This window comes from Lissotriton helveticus, chromosome 1_1 (genome assembly GCF_964261635.1).
Source record: "Lissotriton helveticus chromosome 1_1, aLisHel1.1, whole genome shotgun sequence".
Classification (NCBI taxonomy): domain Eukaryota; kingdom Metazoa; phylum Chordata; class Amphibia; order Caudata; family Salamandridae; genus Lissotriton; species Lissotriton helveticus.
Window position 1 is genome coordinate 1,912,143,517 of NC_136057.1, and position 25,742 is coordinate 1,912,169,258.

At 44.8% G+C, this 25,742-nt stretch overlaps 1 protein-coding gene across 1 annotated transcript in view; it reads left to right on the forward strand.

Moving 5' to 3' along the window:
- Positions 1–25,742, forward strand: part of NMNAT2 (nicotinamide nucleotide adenylyltransferase 2) — a 298,030-nt gene that overhangs the window by 248,680 nt on the left and 23,608 nt on the right. The window contains exons 4-5 of the mRNA XM_078643152.1: positions 2,537–2,615; positions 19,354–19,486. Of these exons, the coding sequence (XP_078499278.1) occupies positions 2,537–2,615; positions 19,354–19,486 (212 nt within the window). The remainder of the gene's footprint in view (positions 1–2,536; positions 2,616–19,353; positions 19,487–25,742) is intronic.

Below are 25,742 nucleotides of genomic sequence, written 5' to 3' on the forward strand. Positions count from 1 at the left end.
AGCTGAGTGTATCATTCAGGAATCAACTGTAACATTAGTCTACTGAAACATAATCAGTGGGCACAGTAACGCCATTCAGGGGTCTAAGAAGGACGGGTACGTCTTACTGCAAGTAGTTGCGTTGTAAAAGATAGTAGTCAAACCCCTTGAGTCACGCAGTTGGTGTCAAGATCATCAAGATATAAGGGACCCCATGTCTCGGCGTTCGTCCAGGCTGCCCGAATGCTGGAATTATTAAACTTTCTATAGCGGAGAACATCGCTTCTTCATTGTAATCACGATTGCATCTTCACCTACTCAGACCCTGACCGGGTTGGAATTATCACCGGTCGTGGGATTATCCATGCCATCTTTTATGACTTGGCCCTGAAGAGTCAGAGTTGACTGTTCTCTGATGAAACACGTGTCGGCTGATCTCTGTGCAAACAAGCATTAAAAGCAACAAGAAAAGACGTGGCGATTTCTTGTCTATTTCGTTCATTATATTAACATGCTCTGTGTTGTGATCACCTGTCCTCTGCTATTGCCCCCATCGCGCCGGGAGACCCTTCGGTGTAGCTGTGCGCCCTACAAGCTCCTTAAATAAATTAAATAAATAAGGCAGATGCTCAACTCTTCCATAGTTATTTCCTCTAAAGACTCTTCTGCCCCTTGGTGGTTACTAAAAAGCACCACACTTGTGAGGATGTGCCATTTTGAAACAATTACACTTATTCATTGCCAGGAGGAGGAGCTAAGACTGCACGGTCAGACTAAATTGACTGAATCCGGTCATATCGAGGACATTATTTAAGGTGAGGGTCCGAGCAGCCATGATGTATCATTACTCTGTTTGTAATGAAGCGTGGCACCACCAATTGGCGGCGAAAGAGAAATATATGTAAGACTCTGAGCTTTGTTTAAGCAGCTGGAACTGCATGACACTCTTCAGTCCTTGTGATGATGCAGGAATATTAGACCACTCAAGATGTATGCCGCTTGGCAGGGTGGCTTCACACCAGTGTATCTTTATGTTGCTCCTACAGCGCCACAATAGCTGTGATTGGGTGACATTTTCACGTTTCTACAGTACCTGTGTGTGATGTTACAAAATCTTACATTTGACCTTGAGTTACACTTTATCACCACAGGTGATAAAAAGTATGAAGATGAGCATTACATTCATGTGTGGCAGTAGTTGGACAGTGGGAGCTGTAATTGGACAGCACAGCGTGGGTCTTCGGCAACTGATGGCTGACCCTGGATGTGTGCTGGCTACATCCCTGGCATAGTAGCAGCCCTGTTAGCATATATTTAATAAGTAGCATAGACTTGTACCTCGTCAAGCAACTTGTTTTTTTATTTTATTATTCCTGAAGATGTTGTTTTATTTTGCACTTATTGTACTTTTTTATTTTGGTGAATTCACCTCCTGGGATGTCATGAGAGGCAAAGGTCATATGGCATCACTTCCTTTCATGCCGCCAGCACTGAGGTTATGTTATGTGATGTAATCAGAGGTCAAAGGACCTGTCATGTCACTTGTGAACTGTTATGTGCACAGTTCATGTATGGCAACAGCAGGGCTTGAAGAATGTAGTACTGGAAGACAGACGTGCAACTTGTGTTTCTTATTTGCTTCCCAAGTGAGCATCATGATTTTCAGAGTGAAGGCATGGTCAAGCCTTATAAAGAGTCCTTTTCAAGATGGTGGTGAGTCCATAAGTTGTGGTCTTAGAATCCGAATCCAATATGAAATTTCTTTTTTTCCTGTAAAATGTTCTGTTTAGACCACATACAAAGAGGCAGTTCTCAATGAAGTCTGCAACATGATGCTATTTAGCCCTATTTTTTGTTGTGTTCTTCACCCCTTGTTTCTATTTTTGTATCAGATTTTTGCCTCTCGTAACTGGATTTTTATTGAATTTTTATCTGGATGCTTGCTTGGCTCTTTTCTCCTTCATGCGCTTTATTAGAGGTTTGGTGACAGCCATTCTCCTAATTCAGTCTGTGCATCTTCAATCAAGACTCTTAGCACTGCTGGGCTGTTTTTTTCCCTTGTGTCCTTTTCCTCCAATTTTGGATCTTCTTAATGGAACACTTGACACCTTTCACATGCATACATTATTCTGTGCATGGTGGCACCATGACTACTGGGAAGAGTTGGCCTTTCTTCGAACAGTCTAGAAGGAGACTCAGCGAACTGTACAAAGCACCCAGTGCTGAACTGTTTGTGAACCATGTAGACACTCTACAAGGCGGAATATGAATCGCTGTATCCCGATTGCGCCAGAATTTCTTGCACATCTTAATGTTCTCTAAACTGCAGGGTAACTATGGTTGTCATGATACTGCTTTTATTTTATCTGACATCATCTTTCTTTTTCCTTCCTATTCCCCTATGCCCTATCTCACAGTCCTCAGTGTGTTATCCTCTTACCGGTTTACCACAAACATCCATGTGTTTGCATTCACTGTCTCTCTTTCTTCTCCCCCTTTTTTACCTTCCATCACTCCTCTGTGCCCTTTTCCCCTTTCTCAACCTCCCTTTCCACAGAGTTGACCCTTGGGAGTGTTACCAGGACACCTGGCAGACCACCTGCAGCGTCCTGGAGCACCATCGAGACCTGATGAAGGTAAGCAGAGGGAGATGCTCTTTCTTGATGGGGAGAAAGTGGGGAGAGTGGCAGGTAAATGGGGGGCCCCTTAGATGATCAGAATGAGAAGAGATTGGTGCAGCCTCTGTGTGTACCTAAGCAAGGCCACCATAATCCAAAGTCACCACAGTAGTGCACACTAAGGGGCATATTTAGTCAACTTTCAGGCAACGCAGGGCAGAAAGCAAAGTTGATGCGCTGCGTGAAAGATGGGGGGCAGAATTGCTCCATATTCACGAATGTATGGAGTATTTCTGCTCCATCCTTGTGCTGGTGCTCTTCAGGTAGCCTATTGCCAACACAGGCCCCACTGCACCATGGTGCAAGGGTGCATGTGTTTCAAGGAGAATGTTTTTAATGTAAGAAGGGATACATTCCTGCACCAAAAACTTTTTCTCAAGGCATTTCCACTATCTACGTATGTTGCAGATTGCAGCACATGTAGAAAGAGGAAAGAACCAGGAGAAAAAATGATATTTCTCCTTGCTATGCCATCCTCGGGGAGGCGTAGAGCTTTCACGCAATCCCAGGTTTACAAACCTTTGTAAATCTGAGAATGCGTGAAATCCATGGGCGGATGCACGGGAATGTCCATGTTCCACCCATGGTATACTTCCAGAATGAAATGTAACACAATGCAGTTCAAGCCGCTGCATTGCGTTACAATTTTCTTTTTACAAAGCCACGCAAAGTTCCCCTTGCTTGGCTTTGTAAATATCTTCTAGCATTTTGCGTCATGGAGGCGCCACGAAAGTGGTGCAACCATGATGCAAAATGTTAGTAAATATGACCCTAAATGCATCACACCACAACTGATTACCACCAACACAACAAAACACACTAAAGTCCAGATTTTCTAAGTTCTCATGCAGCACAGTGCAGCAGCTGTAAATGCTGCACTGCGATGCATGTGAAGGGTAAGGGCAGGAGAGCACCACATTTATTGAAATATGGCACTCTCCTCACCTCCCCCTAGCGCCGGTGCTGAAATCCCCTCCCCCTAGCGCAGGTGCTGAAATCAGCTGGCGTGCACCACAGAGACACCTTTGCGCCATGGTGCAAGGGTGTCTCTGTGAATCTAGCATAGGTTTTGTACTGGATGGGTACACTTCAGGTACAAAATACCCGGCATGGTCTGACATCAACTTTTTTCTGACTTGGTATGTGTGCTGAAAAGTGCAGCACATGTGTACAAAGTAGGAAAAGGGAGGAGAAATGAAAGCATTTCTCCATCCTTGTGCCTACTTTAAAGGGCTCAGATTTCTGACGCTAAACCCTGTCTACTTTGTTTAGTAAATTGGGTTTAGTGTCAGAAACCTTGGGTAGCTGCATGGAAACACCCATGCACCACCCAATGGAACGTCCCCCTGGCGCTAAGTAATGCAGAGCAGTGCTATGAGCTTCTTAGTGTTACTTTCACAGTATTTCCAGCGCTACTAGTTTAGGGCAGGAAAGGTAATTGGAAAAAAAGATTTTCTGCCAATTTGCATCACTTTTGTGATGCAAACACAGCATAAAATCTTAGTAAATCCCCCCTAAAAGCACCAAGATTCCAGTATCATACAACCAACACAGCAAAAAAAGCCATACACAATGGAGTGTCATTTTCCATGAGCACTTACCTCACTTTCCTCCAGCCATTTCTGTGCACTTTCACACATCCGTCACATGTAAAAGCACTCTATTCACACCACTGCACATGCCCACCACATAACACTCTACACCAGTGCTTAATTTTTGCAACTTGTTGGAGATGTGAGCACCATAGTTTATTTTTGGAATTGGGGACTGGGACTTATTTTTCATTATCAGGCTTCGAACCCAATCAAGAGTGAGAAAGACTCAAAGGGAAGAAAGGAGGGAGAGAAATAAAGGAAATTGCATAAGATGGGATAAAGAAGGGATGCAAAACAACTTTAAGAGTGAAATAAAGAGTCAGAAAGTGTAGGGTGGTAATTCCTCATTGTAAAGCATGAACATATCACCCCCTTAAGGGTTTCAAGGCACTGGGGGCCGTCAGGGAGATTAAGTGGGCTATTACCCAGAGTCACATGATGCAAAGCAAAGTTGCCGCTGGTGTTCGAACCGGGAACCCCGCACTCCAGAGTCAGCCGCTTTGGCCGCTGCACCACACCTCTCCCTAAGTGGAAGAAAGAGGCAGAGATTTGGTTAAAAGCAGGTAGCTGTGGTATTCTGCAACCAGATATTCATTAGTGGCGGCAGGAGTCACCTAAGAAAAACCTTACGACCCTGCACTAATTTTCAATAAAAAAACAATAATAATAATTAAGCATTGCCCTACACTGCCCTAAAGCCATCACAAAGGCTAGGCATCTCAATCACATAAACTGTGCAATAGGCAAACCCTTGCCCTCAAAGAACACAACACCAAGTGGGCACACCTGCAGGTTTCTCCCAGTTCACTCAGACACAATACCAGCCACATATGGTAACACATGTCCCCTGGCTGGGCATTACACTGGCACTGCCAACTCACTGGGGTCAGCAGTTTAACCACTGCATGACATGTCCTCTAAAACTGTGGAGACACGTCTAGAGGCTCCAGGTAATGTCCTGTGTTGTGCCAGACAGCACGTTGTGCCTAATGGTGGCTGCATGGGTGTTCTGACCCAGCTCGGTCAGGAGGCCATTTTTTTTAAAGTGCATTTACCAATCCCTGTTCTGTGCTTTGTGGATGCTGTGAAGTGCTGAGAAGTAGTGGGAGGTTGAGAGTGGTGGCGGTTGGATTTGAGAAGTGATGAGGAATCACAGTTGTAGCACAGAGATGTCAGAGTAAGGGCTCTGTGGGTCTGTGTGAGAGGAGAAAGAAACACTTGGAAAACTGCAGGGATAGCAATAGAAAATAGAGATCCTGCAAGTCACATGCCCTGCACCTCAAGCATCCTGAATTTGTAACTCTCAGAGAGACACAGAGTAAACAGGGCCTCCAGGCTACCCCATTCTCAGAGATCAGACAGACGCACGTGTGTACACACAGACCCACACACACACATACACACACACAGACCCACACACAATTACATTCACACACGCACACACTCTCTCTCCCTCTTTCTCTTTGTCTTTTCAAACATTAGCCATTGATACCCATAAAGTGTATGTTCAGTATTGTATCTCCACGCCTGCATGGATTCCTCTCTGAGGGCTGGAGTGGGAACACACACACTGGAGCAAGGGGAGAAGAGCATCCTCTCTGCAAATCAAAGGTTTCTTGAATTCCAGGAAGAGTTACTGGTCAGTGGGGCTCAGTATCAGGGAGATTGTGGGTCTGATAAGGTTGAAAATGTAGGACCAGAGGATCCTCAAAGAGGGAATGCTTAGGCCTATGAACCTTTATGAGTCATGTTTTAGTAGAGGCTGAAAGCCATGTGTGATCTCTGGTTAATCCCTTAGCCTATGCTGTGGGTCAGTCAAAACTGGAGCCACACTCATTCTGTGTCCCTTTGATAAAGCACAGGGCAGAGGAGAGGGCACTTCAAAGAAGTTGACACCAATAGCAGAGATATCAATGGACCAGACACTAAATCTGTGTCTGGATTTGGACTATAAAGGTGGGGCAATAGTCCCATAATTAGTTCAACAGCACTGTTCAGGAGCAAGGTTCAACTGGCAAGAAAATCACCCAGACAGTCATAATTGCTGGAAAACAGACTAGGAACCTCGGTCTACTAGTCTCACTTACGGGTGACTGGCTGTTGACCAGGAGGGGTAAACATTTGCCCTGAGCCAGGAGCACCAGCCTTCTGCCTGCCTGCCTGCCCAAACCAGTGGATCCTGTGTGGTGAAAGAGAGCACTTGAATGGAGAGAGGCCCAGTGGGGATCCTACTTACTGGATCCCGGAGAGTGAAGTGTGAAATGCCCATCTGATCGGCTCCATTGCAAGAGTGCGGGACATCCACTTTTACATCCACTTGCTCATATAGAAGCTAGGGCTATTGTCCTTGTGAGAGCTAAATATTCGCGTCCCCCATGTTTTCAGGAGAGGACCATCATGAACCGAGTTCCATCGCCCCTGGAAGAGCTAAGATCTGCAACCCCTGTGTGCCAGAATGGGGCCACCATGAAGCTAGGACCATTGTCCTTGTGCCTGCTGAAGTCAGTGACCCCATGTGCCAGTACTGGGTGACTATGTTGCTAGAGGCATCGCCCTTGTGCATGCTGAAGTCAACAATCCCCGTGTGTCGGGATGGGGCCACAGTGAAGCTAGTGCCCTCTCCTATGTGAGAGCTGAGATTGGCAACTCTCATGTGCCAGGAGGAGCCCACTGTAAAGCTAGGGCTGTCACCCGTTTGTGCACTAAATTTAGTGACCCATGCGTGCCAGGAGGGGAACCCACCTTGAAGATAAAGCCATTGCCCTGATGCGAGCCAAAGTCAACACCCGATATGGCCAGGAAGGGGGCCACTTTGAATACAAGGCCATCGCCTGTGTGCGGGCTGAGTTCGGCAACCCCTGTGTGCCAGGAGGGGGCCACCATGAAGTCGTCATGTCAAAGATGCTGTGAAGAACACTTTCTGCTTGCTGTTGGAGTAGTGATAGCACATCATGGACCGACCCAGGCCATCTGAGGACTGAGGAGACCCAATGCATCATCGGGGAAAGGCTGAGAGAGGTCGCGAGCCCTCAGCATTGGGCCAGTGAAAAATCATTCTGGTAATCCTGTGCTTGCCGGCTGCTATTGGGTCTGGAAGACTGCTCTAGGCTGTCACACTGGCTGAAGACTTGCACAAGATTAGCACCTAGCACTGTTATCATTGACTCTTAAGGCCAAACTTAGACTTTGTTGCATGGGAACTACTGAGGGCCACATATGGAAGTTGCTTTTTTATCGAATGTGAAATAACCAACCCCACTGGACAGGAAAGGTAGGCTCGCTGATTCTGGTCAGGATGATGCCAGCATGCAAAACTTTAGAGAGTGTGTGGTTTATTTAGTGTGTTGGTTCTAAGCTTTGTGTTACATTAAATACTTCTTTTTCATTAAAATCAAGTATTTGAATGGCCAATCAGATTGTTGCTGTTCCTTTTTGTGCTTTGAGTCTTGTGCCTGTGTATGCCTTACACCTACCTTCCCCTCAAAGAGTCTTGGACTGCTCGGCCTGCGCTACCACTTAGAGTTATGTGCTGTAAGGGGTAGTACTTGGTCCAGTTACTCAGGACCTGTACTAGCTCAACCCTGAGACAACAGGATTAAAAGGCCACAACCCCTGTGGTTGGGCCCTGAAACCCCAACTTGCCCTGTGGTTATCTGAAAGGCTGCTTGGCAAATGCACATGTAAAATTAATATGTGACAAAGCATTTTGAGGATCCTTGCCTTACAGCGCGCTCAGGCCACATTCACATGGTGTTTGCCTGGTTCGTTTACAATCACTTTGAGAGTCGGCGTATTGTGTGCTGTAAGTCTATGCACACATACACAGAAATGATGAAAGTGTGTCATCCTCAGAGATCAGACACACACATGCACACAAAAAGTGCTTAATTTGAGCTATTGTTTTCGGGTGGGGTCCACTGTCACTCATTTTTGGGAGCCCACACTTATTTTTTCCTCATTGGACTTTGAATCAGAGCAAGCGAGAGAAAAACACAAGTGGAGGAAAGAAGGAGGAAGAGAAGTAAGGAAAAAACTGTGACAAAGAAAGACAGCAATGATGAAAAAAACCTGAAAGAATTAAATAAAAGGTTAGGAGTGTCTGGTGGTGGATGAAAGAGACAGGAGGTGGTATGAAGGCTATGCAGCTTTTGTATTGTGCACCCTGACATTCGATATTGCTAGCTGAGGGCTTCCAATCAAAACTTTGGTCCATGGCATTTTTTTTTGTTTACAAATTAAGCACTGGACACACAAACACACACACACACAGTAGGCCTCTGGCATTGTGGTCTCATAGAGCAGAGCGGAGTCACACAGTGCGTCATAATGCTACATTTTTACAGAGGGAGACAGATTGTTGCATTTGCACAGAGCCGCAAGACTCACTGCCAATCCATTATGGACAGGAGTACGCATTATGCTCTAAAAAAAAAAAAGCACGGCAATACTAGTGCTGTGAACAACGCCTGCTCTTGTTTTGTTCACTTGCGTTGTAGGATTTTTACCCAAACAGACTTGAAATTACATGACATGGTGTAAAGGCATACTTTTGGGAATTTCACATGACAGGTGTGATACAAAATTATGGAAATTATGCTTGATTACGTCGGGGGAACCCACATTTTGTCTACTCAAAACTTAGAGGACTGGAGGTTTGGGAACTTCACAGCCCTTAAAGGTCCTCCTAAAAGAGGAGGAAGGGATACGCCCTCCTTATATAAATACTAATAACCAAAGAGTATCCCTTCAGGAGATCAGACGCCTCCACAGGGAAAAAGAGGGGGGTATTGTGTTACGTGCCACACGTATGCACTACTCCACCTGGAGTCGGGAAAGAACCTTTTTTTATACAACCCTCACCCACTCTAATAGTGGCATGCTTCAGCATCGGGTTCACTTTGACACCTAAAGGTCAGGGTGGACTTGACCATGTTCCAGGGAGCTCTTATGAAGTTTGTTAGTTGGAGGATGTAACCTTAAGGATAAAATGTCCTCATCTACTCCCAAGGCATCCCTTTATGTGTAGGGCGGATGGGAACATTTAATATAGAGACTATATAGGGTTATTAGGATGTGATGGTCTTATGACCCCAATTCACCAACACGTTTCAGCCCTATACGGTCCCAGTCTTTTGTCAGGGTGAGTTCGTAAATATGTCACTCCCCTAATGACTTGTCTTACATGTCTTTTGTGTGAGGCAGCAAACTGAGTGTCTGCAAAACTTGCTACTTAGGGTTGTACCTGTTAAAATAAAAATAGAAATGTGAGGATCTATGCCATCATGTGATACAACATTCATCACACACACTTGTCTCCTCTTTGCGTGCTTATTTTCATGCTAGAGAATTTACTCACAATTAGTATTACATAACTAGTGTTTAATTAGTCTCATACACACATATATATAAAGAAAGGTGTCAAAATCCTGCTTCAGTTGAATTGTGCTGTGAAAGTTACATAGTTATTAGTTAGACAATCATACAAGACCCTATCTGGGGTTTTAAATGAGCATAGAATTCACCTAGAGATGTCCATCTATACACGTTACCTTTAGGTGCTAATTTGCATGTCACTCACGTCAAATGCTGGAGATGAATGTCCCTGTACACAAAAGATAAGGCACTTACTTCTTCAAGGGTCCCTACTCATTCCGGCTGGGCTTGAGGACTATTTATACTGCGCACCAGTTGCACCTCCCCGCTACAAACCGGGGGAGCAGAGGCTAGTAGGTCTGGTAATGGGGTTGATGAAAGTCAAAAATCCCGACAGGCAAGCATGGATCTCTGTGCCTTCAGTGGAGTCCCTGGTGTGACACTCACCAGGTTTTTTTAAATTGTTTTTTTGTTTGTTTTAAAAAAGTGCAAAAGCCTGAGTTTCTTAGAAATAAAAAAAAATGCCCCTGTCCCCAAGAAATTTTCTCTGTGCATTCGGGGTCCAGTGTACATTTTCAGATCAAAGTGTTGTCACTTTGAACTTATCACCTTGTTGTGGGATGGGCTTCATAAGTGATGTAATATATGAGGTCATAAACAGTACATGATGTGGGAGCAAATGATAGTTCGCTAAACTATAACTGTATATTTCAATGGGCTTTGGGGTGTTTTAACATCAGCTCATATCTCATTCCAACACCTAACTAGATAATCACTTTTTCCATTTTTTCCAACAAATTTCTGTTTTTCTTGTGTTTATTAACACATGTTAAGGTTTTGGCACCAGGTAATTTCAGCATAAAGTTGTATTATTGCACTGGCCTACAGCGACCAATGACGGGTCACTGAAGTAAATTTGTTTCAGACGTCATTTAAGGGTCTCATTTCCCCTAGACCCTCGCCTGTTGACAAACATGCTACAGGTCCAGGTAAAAATGTTCTGTAGTACCAAGTGCTTGATTTGTAAAAAAGAGAATATGTGCCAGGGCCAAAGATATTTCTCAGAAGGCCACTGCCGCTTGCAACAGCCACTGTCCCTGGCAAATGCCAATGCCACTGATTACGATCACATTGCCACAGATGTGTCAATTTGGACTCTTGGAGGCCACCCAAAGCTGGAAGATTTGCCTGCGTTATTATGTTTTCTTTTAATGCCTATTGAGTTAATAAACAGAGCCACCAAGTGGTGGACTGTCATGAATGCCTACATGCATTAAGAAGTACGCCAAGCACCAGCAAACAAGGCACAAATTAAGCGCTTGAAATACCACCGGGTACTTGTATAGGAGTTGTTGAGGTGGACATGTACGTTTTAGATGGACTGAGGGTTTCGATTTGTGGATTGGCGGGTATGTCTGTCTGAGGGGTTTACTGTTTCTTATTTTGTGGTTGTGGGTTTTCGATTCTGTTGTGTAGGTGTGTAGTTTTGTTTGTAGTGTTGATTTTGCAGTGGCGGCCAGTAAGTTTAATTGGTAGGTAAGTAATGTCCAAGTGTTTTGTTGAGCTGTGGGAAGATATTGGTGTGTTGGTTGTATTTTTTGGTTGTGAGCTGGCTGCTTTTGGTTGGTGGGTGGGAAGGCATTAGCGCAGAGGTCTTCAAACTTTTTTATGCCGAGACCCCTTTGTCAAAAGTTTTTGGCATAAGGAATCCCTTCTGACAAAGATTTCTAGAACCTGGTACTCCTCCTCATTGACCACTATCAACAACCATAAACGTCCCTAATTCACACAGCAAATAACTTTTGCGGTGGGCAAATAATATTAAACAGTGTGTAGCAAACCAAAGGCTAGTAAGCGTGGGGTGTAGTCAAAGGTGTAGCTAAAAACAAAGGTCCTCATTTATGAGGAATTGGCGTAGGGCAGGGCGTACACCAATGTAAAAGGGCAGGAATGCACCGTATTTATAAATTACAATATATTCCTGTACTTTTCCCTTGTGTTGGTGTGCAACTTGCTGCCTAGCACCAACATAGGCAGGATTGTTTTTGTACAGGAAGGGGCACCTTTCTTCACAAAAACAATCCTGAGAGGCGTTTTTAGGTCTCGCCTGTCAATGCGCATGCGCATTGAGCTTGCGAGACTATAGCGTCTTAAACAGACTTTACCTAACTGGGCGATTTGGTGCTGTGCCCGTGGCTTTTAGGTCAATGCGCAAGCGCATTGACCTAAAATGCGCGTGCACATCATCAAATCGCCGTCTGTTCCCTCAGCCGCACTCCTCCCACACCTTTGAAGTGAAGCTTAGCTTCACTTCAAAGGCATCCGCTCCCCCCGCCCCCTGCTTCACACGTCTCACGGCCGCAAGGCCGTCTCGTATTTCTCCTCCCTCCCTCGCCTCCCAAGTGAATGCCATGCAACTGTGGGACACTCTGTTTTTGAGAATCCAGTGACTGCCTGAATTCACTTATTTGCCGATTGTCATGAAAAGTTCATTTTATAATTCAATAAAACATTACCTACAAAAAAGTGATGGCTGTCTGAACATAGAGCTCGGTATTTACTCACATCATCCAGTCATAATAGAGGAACAATTGATAACTTTAGAACAGCTAAAAAGACTTCCAGATCGGCCTTTACCTTCCGTAGGTTCTGTGGTGATGGAATGTATGACGTTACGCATACATTCATAACGCATACCATCACAATGTCTTTTAAAACCGACTGCCCCCTCCTCCTGCTTTCCTCTGTTTCTAAAACAAACCGCCTCCCCCCTCACCCCCCCAGCCGAATCCACTTTCCTGTTGAAGAAATGCCATAGCTGCTTGAAGCTTTTTCTATATCTGGTGCTCTCAGAGTGTACTTTACGTATTTATTTTTCTAGCAGAGAGAAGTACACCGAAGGGCACATGTACGTTTCACAGAATTCATAAGTGTATACTCCTGTCAAATGTCAATACTGTGGTCTTGCGTGCAGCTGCATTAAACCGATTTGCATATTCTGTGGCCAGCACGCCTGTGTTCATTCACCTTTGTTTTAGGATTCAAGTTATACTTTCTTATTTCGCTGTGATCTTGTGTTTTTTTGGTAACTAAATAATGGTATTAATTACTACCAAACGCTCTCATTTTAGCAAATACCTCGCACATATTCAAACGTAAATCTCGCCATTTGCATGGAAATGTTTGCTCCAAAGACATAGCCCACTGCGTTATTTTGCAAGGACTGGAACTTGTTACCTTATTCACAAACTTCGGTATCAATCAGGCAAGTTAACTGTAAGCTGTGTCTGAGGTCTGTGGCACAAAGGCCCCTGCTGCTTCACACTACGGCCCATGTCTCTCCCCCATCGCCGCTCTCCCCGCTCCGCCCCCTGCTGCGGCCGTTTCGCATTTCTCCTCCCCCCTCCCCACAGCAATGCCCTCCGTCTTGTTCGTCTTACTGTTTTTGTTTTTTTGGTAACTAAATAATGGTATTAATTACTACCAAACGTTCTCATTTTAGAAAATACCTCGCACATATTCAAACGTAAATCTCGCCATTTGCATGGAAATGTTTGCTCCAAAGACATAGCCCACTGCGTTATTTTGCAAGGACTGGAACTTGTTACCTTATTCACAACCTTCGGTATCAATCAGGCAAGTTAACTGTAAGCTGTGTCTGAGCTCTGTGGCACAAAGGCCCCTGCTGCTTCACACTACGGCCCGTGTCTCTCCCCCATCGCCGCTCTCCCCGCTCCGCCCCCTGCTGCGGCCGTTTCGCATTTCTCCTCCCCCCTCCCCACAGCAATGCCCTCCGTCTTGTTCGTCTTACTGTTTTTGTTTTTTTGGTAACTAAATAATGGTATTAATTACTACCAAACGCTCTCATTTTAGAAAATACCTCGCACATATTCAAACGTATATCTCGCCATTTGCATGGAGATGTTTGCTCCAAAGACATAGCCCACTGCCTTATTTTGCAAGGACTGGAACTTGTTACCTGCAATTACAACAAGAACTCCTGCTATAAACAAATTAACCCTCTGTGGTATCTTCTCTAAATTCAGTGATCGCTTCAGGTTATTCACAACCCTCGGTATCAATTGCCATTATAAATTACAATAACTTTTTATTTAAGTATTAATTATACTGACTGTTGGTGAGACAGGCCGCTGAGGCTCTGTGCGTCTATTTGAAATTTTAAAAACGTTATCTGTGTCATTGTAGTCTGATCGCCGCTTTTCGGCGCAACGCATAATTTGTTGTGCTTTTAAAAACTATTGTACCTTTCTTGAACGCCGCTCCTCGGCGCAACGTTTTATTATTTGCCAGATACTCACTCTCGCTCTAGGCACCAATCCGCCACGGCTTGTGCCGTTTGTAGCGGCGGGACCACACGAGCGCTACTTCCTGCATCCGGCCCAATTATCCTCACTTCCGCCCTGCTGGTCAATCTGCAGGTTAGCGGTCTAGTGAGTGGAATTGTTGGCTACTTAAGACCAGCGTAGCCTTTAGTTGGGGCTGACAGTTGGTGAGACCGGCCGCTGAGGCTCTGTGCGTCTATTTGAAATTTTAAAAACCTTATCTGTGTCATTGTAGTCTGATCGCCGCTTTTCGGCGCAACGCGTAATTTGTTGTGCTTTTAAAAACTATTGTACCTTTCTTGAACGCCGCTCCTCGGCGCAACGTTTTATTATTTGCCAGATACTCACTCTCGCTCTCGGCACCGATCCGCCACGGCTTGTGCCGTTTGTAGCGGCGGGACCACACGAGCGCTACTTCCTGCATCCGGCCCAATTATCCTCACTTCCGCCCTGCTGGTCAATCTGCAGGTTAGCGGTCTAGTGAGTTTCTCTCCATCTTGTATTTAATGAAGCAGTGGCGGAAGCGCAGCGGACAAGTGCAGCCTGAGCGCCGACTTCGCGCCGAAGTCGTGCCAAAGTCCTGCCCGTCTGCGCCCGTCCGCAACAGGACGGGACCAGGGGCCACTTCCTTTGCTCCCGGTCACATAACATACTCCCGTACTGCCTTATTGAGTCTGCAGCCGCCTCCCTGCACTTTTGTTCCTGCACTTCGTTGTCAAGATGCGCCGCTGAGATGTGCAAATTGTGCTCTTACCCTTGATTCTGTTACTCCTGGGGTATGCATTACCTCGTCCACATTTTGGGATACTCCCACTGTCACACATTTTTCATCGATAGCTTACAAAACTTGCCCTGATTTGTGTTTTATCAGTTTAATCTGCCGGTCTCTCTCCAAACATAAGAGAGACATTTTTGACCTCCTTATGTCTTCAAGCCCTGCAGCCATGTTTGTGACGGAAACATGGCTAAATGAGAGTTCCGGCCCGGACATCGCCATGGCTCTCCCTAATAATTACACCTTTTTGGGGAGAAACCGAGCTCACAAGGAGGGTGGTGGTATTGCTATAATTTTTAAAAGGGAATATTCCTGTAAATGGGAAGATCTTGACTTCCCCAATTGTGAAGCCGGTCTTTTTAAACTTTTACTTTCTCCTAATTTTACTTTGACTGGAACTTTGATTTATCGTCCCCCAGGCTCGGCCTGCGCATGGGCATCCTCCTTTCCAGAGCTCATTGCCCCTTTAATGTTACAATCGACCAACTTTCTAATAGTGGGTGATTTAAATATTCACTTTAACCTCTTATCCTGCCCTATTAGCACTCGTTTGCTACAGGATTTGGCCGCCTTGGACTTACATCTGCATAATTCTGGCCCCACCCATAAAGCTGGTAACTTACTGGACCCCATGTTTTCTAATCTTAATATCATTACTTGCTTCCCCCCTCAGCCTATCGTTTGGTCCAATCATTTCATCATAAATTTTTCTCTAAACATATCGGATTACCACAAACTTTCCACTAGTTTACATCCACATAAAGCCAGTAGAAATTGGAAACGTTTAGATAATGGTAAACTCAACATCTGCCTTGAGAATTCTAGGCCCACGTTTCCCACTATCACTACTAGAGATGTGTCATCTATTAACTCTTGGCTGATATTAGCTTTAGATTCCTGCCTTCCAGCTCAGAGGAATAAGCCTCATATCCATCATCCACCAGCTCCCTGGTTTAATGATTCACTTCGACAAGAAAAATCTCGTTGCAAGAAACTGGAACGCACTTGGCGTTCCAATTATTGCATCAATAATAAAAAAAAATACAAGACTGCTCTTCAAGCATACCATTCCGCCTGCGACACTGCTAGAGCCAATCATGCCAATATCACTATACTTAATGCCCAAAATCGACCTAAGGCACTTTTTAAAGTTGTAAAAGATCTATCAGGCATGTCCTCTGTACCTAAAGACCCATGTCTTGATACAGAACAATGCAATGCTCTTGCCAATTTGTTTCATGAGAAAATAGATAAAATTTATGTAAACTTTAGTTCCTCTTCTGGTGATGCATCTAGCTCTGATCCACAAACACCCAATTCTTGTTCTGTTGCAGCATCTACTATCACTCCCCATGCCCCTCAACTTCACTCCTGGGATTTGATTTCTTTCTCGCTTTTTCGCACATACCTAGCTGAAATAAAATCTGGCTCTCCCCTTCACCCCTTGCCTCCGCAAATACTTGGTACCCTGGACTCATCTACACTTCAGATTATTTTAGATCTTCTGAATGCTTCACTGATTGAAGCCACGGTTCCTAAAGCATGGAAGCATGCGATGGTGGTCCCGTTGATAAAAAAGGCCAATGCTGACCCAAATAATCCATCTAATTTCCAGCCCATCTCTCTGCTTTCATGCTTTTCCAAAATTTTGGAAAAGCACGTTAATTGTCTTCTGACTTCCTACGTTGAATCGTCACACTTTCTTCACCCTTCACAATCCGGGTTCAGGGCTGGCTTCTCCACTGAGACCACTCTTCTTGGAGTATCAGAGACCATCAGACGACAGGTGGACAATGGGGAGACAGTGGCACTCATTCTGTTAGATTTGAGTGCCGCATTTGACACTGTCTCCCATACCATCCTTCTGTCCACCCTGAAATCTATTGGCATTGATGGCCTTGCCCTGGCCTGGATTGCTAGCTTTCTTTCTGACCGCACTTTTCAAGTTTTCTCCTCCACTTCTGTCTCCTCAACTCCTGTTTCTTCTCACGGTGTTCCCCAGGGTTCTATCCTCAGTCCCCTCTTTTTTAATCTTTATGTGAGACCTCTAGCTTTCCTAGCTGAGCAAGCTGGTCTCACTATTTATTCTTATGCCGACTATACTCAAATCGTCTATTCGCTTTCAACTAATAAGCATTTTCCCACGTCTTCCCTCCGGTCTGGTCTGGAAAAAATTTCTAGCTGGATGCACAGACATAAATTAAAACTTAATGGAGATAAAACGGAGCTGCTTCTGTTTGGCCCGAATCCATCGCTCTGGGGCCCGCAACATTGGCCTCAGCAGATGGGCCCTATTCCCACCCCTTCAGTAACAGCTCGTAACCTGGGGGTCCTCTTTGACAACCAGTTGTCAATGAAGCAACATGTGGTAAAAGTCTCAGCCACCTGTATTACCATCATCAGGTGGCTGAGAAAGATCACGTGGATGCTTCCAGCAGACACCCAGAGGACTGTAGTCCAGGCCCTTGTTACATCACGGATGGACTATGGGAACATCCTTCTTCTGGGTGCCTGCAAGGAGGTCACCAAGAAATTACAGGTGGTTCAGAATATGGCAGTTCGCCTCATCTGTAATCTGCCCGCCAGGTCCTCGGTCTCAATCCATCTACGCAATTTGCACTGGCTGCGTATTGAGAGCCGAGTGAAATTTAAAGCTCTCTGTTTAATGCACCATATTAAAACTGGCAAAGCCCCGAAATATTTGTCCTCTTTGGCTCAGCATTATGTCCCCTCCCGTACATTGAGATCCTCTACGCAAAATAAGTTTCAGATCCCACGCTTCAATAAAGTCAAAATGGGCGGTCGCTCGTTTGCGTTCCTGGCACCCTCTCTATGGAACTCTATGCCTCAACCTCTGCGATCCGAAATCTGCTACCTTAAATTTCGGAGGGGAATCAAGACCTGGCTTTTTAATGTCTAAATCTATTGCTTAGTCCTTTTTAGCTTATTTTACCTTCTGTTTGTTCACTAGCGCCAGGAAACCTCCGGGTAGCTGCGCGCTCAATAAATGTAATAATAATAATAATAATAATAATAATAAAAAAATAAAGGCCATTGTTATTTGTAATATGAATACATATAAGTCACGTAAATAAAACATATTGCATTACAAATGCTATAGGTGTCACATTTGCAAAAGTTATAACTATTGGCATTGTAAATGACAAAGCTATCAATTTAGCTATTTTAAAAACCAACACATAAATAAAATATGTGTCATTTACAAGACCAATAGCTCCAACTTTTCTAATGCGAGACCTATTGCATTTCCAATGCTTGTTCTCTTTCTATGTGAGGTTCAGAATGTAGCACACATGGAAAGAGGAAATAACTAGTAGAAATGAAAACATTTCTCCTTGTTATGCCGCGGCTAAGGAGGCGTCCTTTTTTGACCTGCCCCAGGTTTACACGATTTTGTAAATATGGGGCAGCATCAAAATCCATGGTTGTTGCATGGGAACCTCACGCAAAGCCCATGGAACCCCTCCTTGATGCAGAGTAAGACAGGTCAGTGACTTGCGCTGCTATGTCTTATATCTACGAGGCTTTGCACCTCCTCGTCGGTATGAGTGGGACGCCTGTGCCACCGGAGTCTCAAAAAAAGAGATGCTCTGGTGATGCAAGCCTCTCATAATTAAGCCCCAATATATGTTGCATGTTTTTTAGGTCTTTCAGCATCAGATAACTACAAATAAAATAATGGTCAGCGTAAATGAAAAATACATTTTAAAAAGTTGTTACTGAGTGGGAAATGCACTGTAGTACATTATGAAACCTCTGCTAGGTAATGCTCTGCAGAGGTCTGTGTGTAACCAGAGAGCCACAGAATTATATCTTGATTTGTGCAGTGGATAATAGTGGCGTGTATTTGTAGTGCTATGAGGTCACAGCATGTGACAGAAAGCACTGTGAATATTAAAGTAATTATTTTATACTTGCATTACACACAGTGTAAGATAGACTGCTACAAAATGCGCAAAAAGTGTTATGATAAAATGGTGCTTCCAAAATGTAGATTTTAGTAATACCAGCGCGTATGTAATGCAATTGTTTTTTACATAAGTGTCCCTTCAACACCTCCCTAGGGGTACTAAGGGCTGTGTAAATGCCGTTACAATTAAAAGCATGCACATCACAGCCCAGTTAACTCTTTGCACTACCACTCAAAAACCCCAAATCTTTGTCATCACAAAGCCTGGAGTGATTGCATCAATTAAAGTCAGAACCAGCTCCCAAGCACCCTTTACACTTGAAGATTAACTAATAGCGCACATTTGCATTTCATTCAGGCAAGCAGGCATCCTGGCATGAAGGCTTTTCACACACTATACACTTAATGAAACTTCATCTGATAACGATCTGAATTAGCCATCCCAGGACGGCTGTGTTTTTCCAAAAGGAAAGCAAACATTTTCAATTGCAGGCACAAGTGAAGCTGGGAAATGAGGGACCCCCTTCCCAGGACTCCACGGATCCCCTGGGGGTCGTGCCCCGTATATTGAAGACCTCTGCATTAGCATATGGGTGGATTTTGTGCTGTTGATTTTAGTGCGTGGGTAATGGCGGTGACATGGTACTAGTAATATTTTGTTGTACCCCCTCCTCTGCAGCGAGTGACCGGGTGTATCCTGTCCAACGTGAACACGCCTTCGGTGACCCCCGTGGTCGGCCAGCCACAGAATGAAACCCCTCAGCCAGTTTACCAGAACAACAACAATGTCGCCCTTACCAAGCCCACAGCAGGTGAGTTGTTCCAATCTACCTCTGCAGAGACAGGGGGAGAAAATATTTTTCACTAGCACTTAAGCCTGGCTGATGAGAGGTTAAACCCTGAAACCGGTCCCTGGATGCTGTTTCCGCCCAGGGAGAACTTAGCCTGGCAGTTCTTGCTGGACTGTACACATGAGGAGCAGGGTCAAGACTGATTTGCATATGGCTCGGTTTAAACTGGAATGGCATGGAGAGCAAAAACAACAAGGGATTTAGGCCCAGATCTCTGTACTGGGGTGAATGTTTGACATTGTTCAACTTTCTATCTATCAATTGTTCTTTTTGCATTTGTCTAACCACTTGGACACTTAACAACTTTGTTGGCTTTAATAAAGTCCCACTTGTTGGGATCAGCATATTTGGTCCAAATCCCACTTCCCAGCCCCTCCCGCAGTGATATTTGTTGTGTTTGTGATCTTAGAACGCACACTTTTATAACAGATACCACTTGCTTCCACCCATTCGGCATTTTTCTTTTCCACGTTTCTACTCAGTCATGACCCCACATTATTGTCAGTTTCCCCTTGCCTCATGGGCGTCCGCAGACATTTTTCCAGGGGGGGGCAAAATGTTAACGTCATCACCATCCTCCGACATGATGTGTGCCAGGTGGAGCACAAGAAACACTGGGGCGCAGAATTGGGATAGACTCAATTAAATTCCCGGAATCCAGGACATGTGACTGACCCTGCCACAGGCCAACAAACGCAACCTGTAAGGAAAACGCTAAACTTTCTGACAGGGTGCTTTATCTCTGTCTGCTAGGTGTGCAGACTTCCGGGTTCTCGATCCAACACTAATCAAGGCTGTCTTCAGCACGATTCGATTTTTATCAGAATACTTTAAAACAGCCTATGATTAAAGCACCAGATTAAATATACTGTATGCACAGTGTATGTTAGGGAATATTTGTAGCACACATATTTACCAATATTGGCTTCTTGGTGCTAGAATTCATGGTAACTTTTATCCAAAGTTAAAACACAATGTCAAAGTTAGTAATAAATAATGCATCAATCACACACGCTAGTGATTTGCCAATGGGTGCACCCTTTACTAGAATTGCCCGGGCATTGCTAAATTTTACACACATTCAATTAATTTATACAAAATAAAATGTATAGGTCCAAATGTTAGCTATATTTTTAAAAGAAACTTAGAGTCCCTCTACGTGTAGTCAATGTCATTCTGACAACGTGCCCACGTTTAGGGATACAATTATGGCCAGCTCCCTTATGCGGAAGCCCGGCACCGTAAATGTGTGGCACATGTGGCGCCCGCAGCGGCGGCACATCACAGGTCCAGGGATGCTGAGTCTTACACAGTGGTCGAAGTGGGGGAAAAAAAGTAGGGGAACAGTGGGCGGAGAATCAAAGGGCGGGAATAACCCAAGGATTGGATCTGTGGGTGGAGCCAGAGGTGTGGCCAGAATGCGCAGACATCCCAATTTTTAGTATTTGTTTGGCATTTTACTGCCCAGTTTAATCAACCAATGGATACACATGATTTTTTAAGGTTATAATGAGTTATTGACATTAAAATATATTCACAAAGTGGGATATGCTTCTAATCACAGAATGTACCAAATACGATAAAATGTGGAAACACAAGCCATTTGTCTCCGAGCCATGGAGTTTCTGTCATCAGCACTACTCCCTTTTTCCACAACAGCAGTTCAAACATGAATGGCAAAATATCCTAGTTTGCAAATGTTTTCTCTAAAATTATGGCTCTGCCATATTTGCCTCATAATGCAAAATCTGCTGCATGATCTGACCAGTTAAACTAATAAATTGTTTGTAGCTCAAACATATCAAAAGTTAATATAAAATGTGACTTGTGTTGCTGCGGAGTGGATGGTCTATTGTAAAGGTTGACTGGTTACCTTTCTCACTGCTGCGTTTGTATGTTACACTGGTACTAATAAGCAAAGTCTTTCCAGAGACTGTTAGCATGTGTACACACGTCAAAATAATAAAATATCTCAAAATATACTGCATTACGCTGCAGCCTTTTTTTAATGCATAATTTAGTCAACACTGCGGCATAATGTTGACATCCTTTGCTGCATAATTAATTCCAGTGGCCCCACAGCAGGCAGCACATGTTAAAAGTGCTTGTGAATGAAGCCGGGTGACTGTAAGTTTACGAACTTAGTTTGGTGTGCGTGCAAATCGTGCATTGCCAATCCCTGGTGAGTTGCAGCTACTACTGCTGAAACAAGACCAATGGAGGTACCTATGGGTGAGGCAGACATGCCTCAAGGGCAGGGCCAGCCATAGCACTGGTGGTCTCCTGTGCATTAATGTTTGTTAGTGCCCCCCAATGACCACCTCTGCCATGGATTCCCTCACTACCACCCTTTAACTGTGCCTCCTAAGTTTCCATAACCACTCTCTCTCAGTTGCCTTTAATTTGATTTACAGCGCCACTCATACCATTGTAGGGTGTCAGAGCTCTTTACATCACACACATTACACAGACACAATCCATATGTGTGTAAATCACTGTATAGAAAATGTAACATAAGACTAAGGACTACAAGGTGTAGGAGTCACATGACAACCATACTAGTAGCCCGTATAGTTTTATAGTGATTGGTCTGGAGAAACACAATAACTGGAATTTAAAATGTAATACCATGGTTGGAGGTTCTCCTTAATGATCAGAATTGATTTCTGTCCAAAAGAACATTTTTTTGGGACATTAGGATAATCAAAGACTGGGGGGGTGGGGGTCATAACGCTCTAATTTATACCTTGCTGTCTGTATGCAGCTCTTAGATTACATTTAATAGCCCACTGTTCTAAGTTAGGATTTTAACTTATAAACTGCAAGTAACAAAATGATCTCTCTGACAAAAGCAGTAGCCCACTGACCTATTTATATTATGTGCACTTTGTGATCTGCAAGACGCATGTTCTTTGCAGCCGGTACATTAACCCTCTGAGCTACCTTTCCATGAGTCAAAACTTCCATTAGACAAAATTCTGATCTCTATCTAGGAAGGAAAACCATTAATCACCGGAGTCATCATGACATTTTTATTGTTGCTGAAAATTGCTGGAGGCCAGGAAGGAGGGAGAAAGCGTTTTTAAAACCATAATATACTTGCAAACATATTGCCTCCACCTAAAGTCAGCACCCGGTGCGGTCACACTGGTTGCACCGCCCTACAGCTGGCCCTTCTCAAGGGTCCTGTGACCTCAGTGACTGTTGTTCTAGGGTGTGCTGCTTCATAGGCCTTCCCGCAAGACTGAAGGTGAACTTCAGTATGGATAATGGTGGACAAGCCTTGAAGGTTAACCTACACTTGTAATGCTAGGGTCCACCTGCTGGTGCGAAGACACCAGGACTTCTAAGGTGTTGCAAAGCCTTCTAAGGTCTAGCATGTGATTGTGCTCTCTCAGGAGAGTGGTCTGGTGGACTGGTTATTAAGGCTGAACCAGGTTCACAGTTCCAAATTCAGCAGCTCTGACCATAGTGCCACATCCTCTCCCCCACTGAACACCGTACTGCCCCACTGAGAAAAACTCCCACTGTCTTCAACTACAACCCAATTGTTGCCCGCTATAAACACCTGGATGCGGCTCAATTTAAATTACGCACTAGACAAGAGCAATATGCGGCCTACAAAAAAAAAAGTAACAACATCCTGGAAAAAGCAAACACTTATAGGGAATGCAAAATTTAGCAAACCATGGGAAATGTAAGCAGTAACAACATGGTTACCTTAATGCTTTTGGACTCACAATTCAGAAATCAGTGAGTGCTTTTGCCTGAAAAGTTAAGGACACGACTACAGGGCCCTAAATGGACCCATTTCAATGGCCATTGCTTATATCCTTACAAAACGTAAGCAGTATGGTAAAAAGACCACATCCCTGGACGCAGAGCCGCAGCACACATTTTGTTTTCCAATCCAAACATTGCAGTACCTCCAGGATTGGTGCACTAGTTCCAAGTCCAGGGAAAACAAAGACAAGAAAACAAAAATAGCGCTTCACTGGCAAACTCTGTAAAAGTGGCGCTAATGTGTTTCAGTGTGAATAAAATCAGTTTGGCCAGTTTGCTACCACTCTGTCTTACTTTATTTAGTTATTGATCTATTTTTCATATTTTTAGCCTTTTATTCCCAATGCTGCTCTTTGGAATTAAATTTCAGAAAAATATGACATTTCCAGCAAAAGCATCTTTCTTTTTTGGATCCATTTCACATGGAAGCCAATAAAAGAAAGGAGAGGAAAGAGAGTGAGAACCCCGTCTTGAAGTCACGGTTTTCATGGGCATCCACAGGGGGGGGCAAGGAGGGTCGCTCCAGGGGGGGGCAAGCGCCCCTCCTTGCCCCCCCTGCGGACGCCCATGCCTTGCCTACTCCTCGCAGTTGTTCCGGTGTTTGTGTTCATTATCCCAGGTTTTTGGGGCCATAATATCAAGAAAGGGAGATACATTATTGCCGCTTTTATGGGCAGGAAACTGCCACTAAAGCGGCGATAATGGGCTTGATAATATGCCCTTGTGAATACCCATGGAAGCCCAGGTTCTGGTGTTAACCTCGGCTTCTATACGAATTCACATGGGCATATTATCAAGCCCATTATCGTCACTTTAGCAGCAGTTTCCTGCCGATAAAAGCAGCGATAACGTATCTCCCTTTCTTGATAATATGGCCCGTAGTTCATTCAGTAATATAGAACGAGCTGGACATTGTCATATTTATGCCTGACCCACACAGAGATGTACACTGCCATACCCATGCCTCAGAGATGTGCACTGCCATACCTATGCCTGTCCCACACAGAGATGCAGACTGCCATACCTATGCCTGACCCACACAGAGATGTACACTGCCATACCTATGCCTCAGAGATGTGCACTGTCATACCTATGCCTGTCCCACACAGAGATGCAGACTGCCATACATATGCCTGTCCCACACAGAGATGTACACTACCGTACCTATGTCTGTCCCACGCTGCCATATCAATCCCTGTCTTACACAGAGGTGTACACTGACTTACCTATGCCTGTCCCACATAGAGATGTACACTGCCATACATATGCCTGTCCCTGACTGCCATACCTATGCCTGTCCCACACTACAATACCTATGCCTGTCCCACACTACCATACCTATGCCTGTCCCACACAGAGATGTACACTGCCATACCTATGCCTGTCCCACACAGAGATGTACACTGCCATACCTATGCCTGTCCCACACTACCATGCCTATGCCTGACCCACACAGAGATGTACACTGCCATACCTATGCCTGTCCCACACTGCCATACCTATGCCTGTCCCACACTACCATACCTATGCCTGTCCCACACAGAGATGTACACTGCCATACCTATGCCTGTCCCACACTGCCATACCTATGCCTGTCCCACACTACCATACATATGCCTGTCCCACACACAGATGTACACTGCCATACCTATGCCTGTCCCACACAGAGATGTGCACTGTCATACCTATCCCACACTGCCATACCTATGCCTCTCCCACACAGAGATGCACATTGCCATACCTATGCCTGTCCCAGACTGCCATACCTATGCCTCTCCCACACAGAGATGCACATTGCCATACCTATGCCTGTCCCAGACTGCCATACCTATGCCTGACCCACACAGAGATGTACACTGACACACCTATGCCTGTCCCGCACTGCCATACCTATGCTTGTACCACACAGAGATGGGGACTGCCATACCTATACCTGACCCACACAGAGATGTACACTGACATATGTATGCCTGACCCACACAGAGATGTTCACTGACATACCTATGCCTGTCCCACACTGCTAATCCTATGCCTGTCCCACACACAGATGTACACTGCCATACCTATGCCTGACCCACACAGAGATCTCCACCGTGCAGACATTCCTTCCATCAGGCAGACTCTCGGTACAGGACAGTCTCCCCCCTAGCCTCCTCCCTGTCCTTAGTGCACTGAGCCATACAAGCAGTGGCTCGGCTTTAACCTTGCCTGGAACGGACAGGGTCTGAGAGTAGAGCTAATTGCTGAGGGGATCTGACAAATGGCACATATGCAGGGGCACTGGAATTATGAAGCAATACAGAACCAGATTATGCAGCAGGGTTGTCTAAATTACGTTCCAAGAAACGCCAGATTACGCTACATAATGTGGCACATTCTGTGGCAGTGTTATTTCTCTATTTGGTTATCTTCCAACGTATTGCTCCTGTGTGGG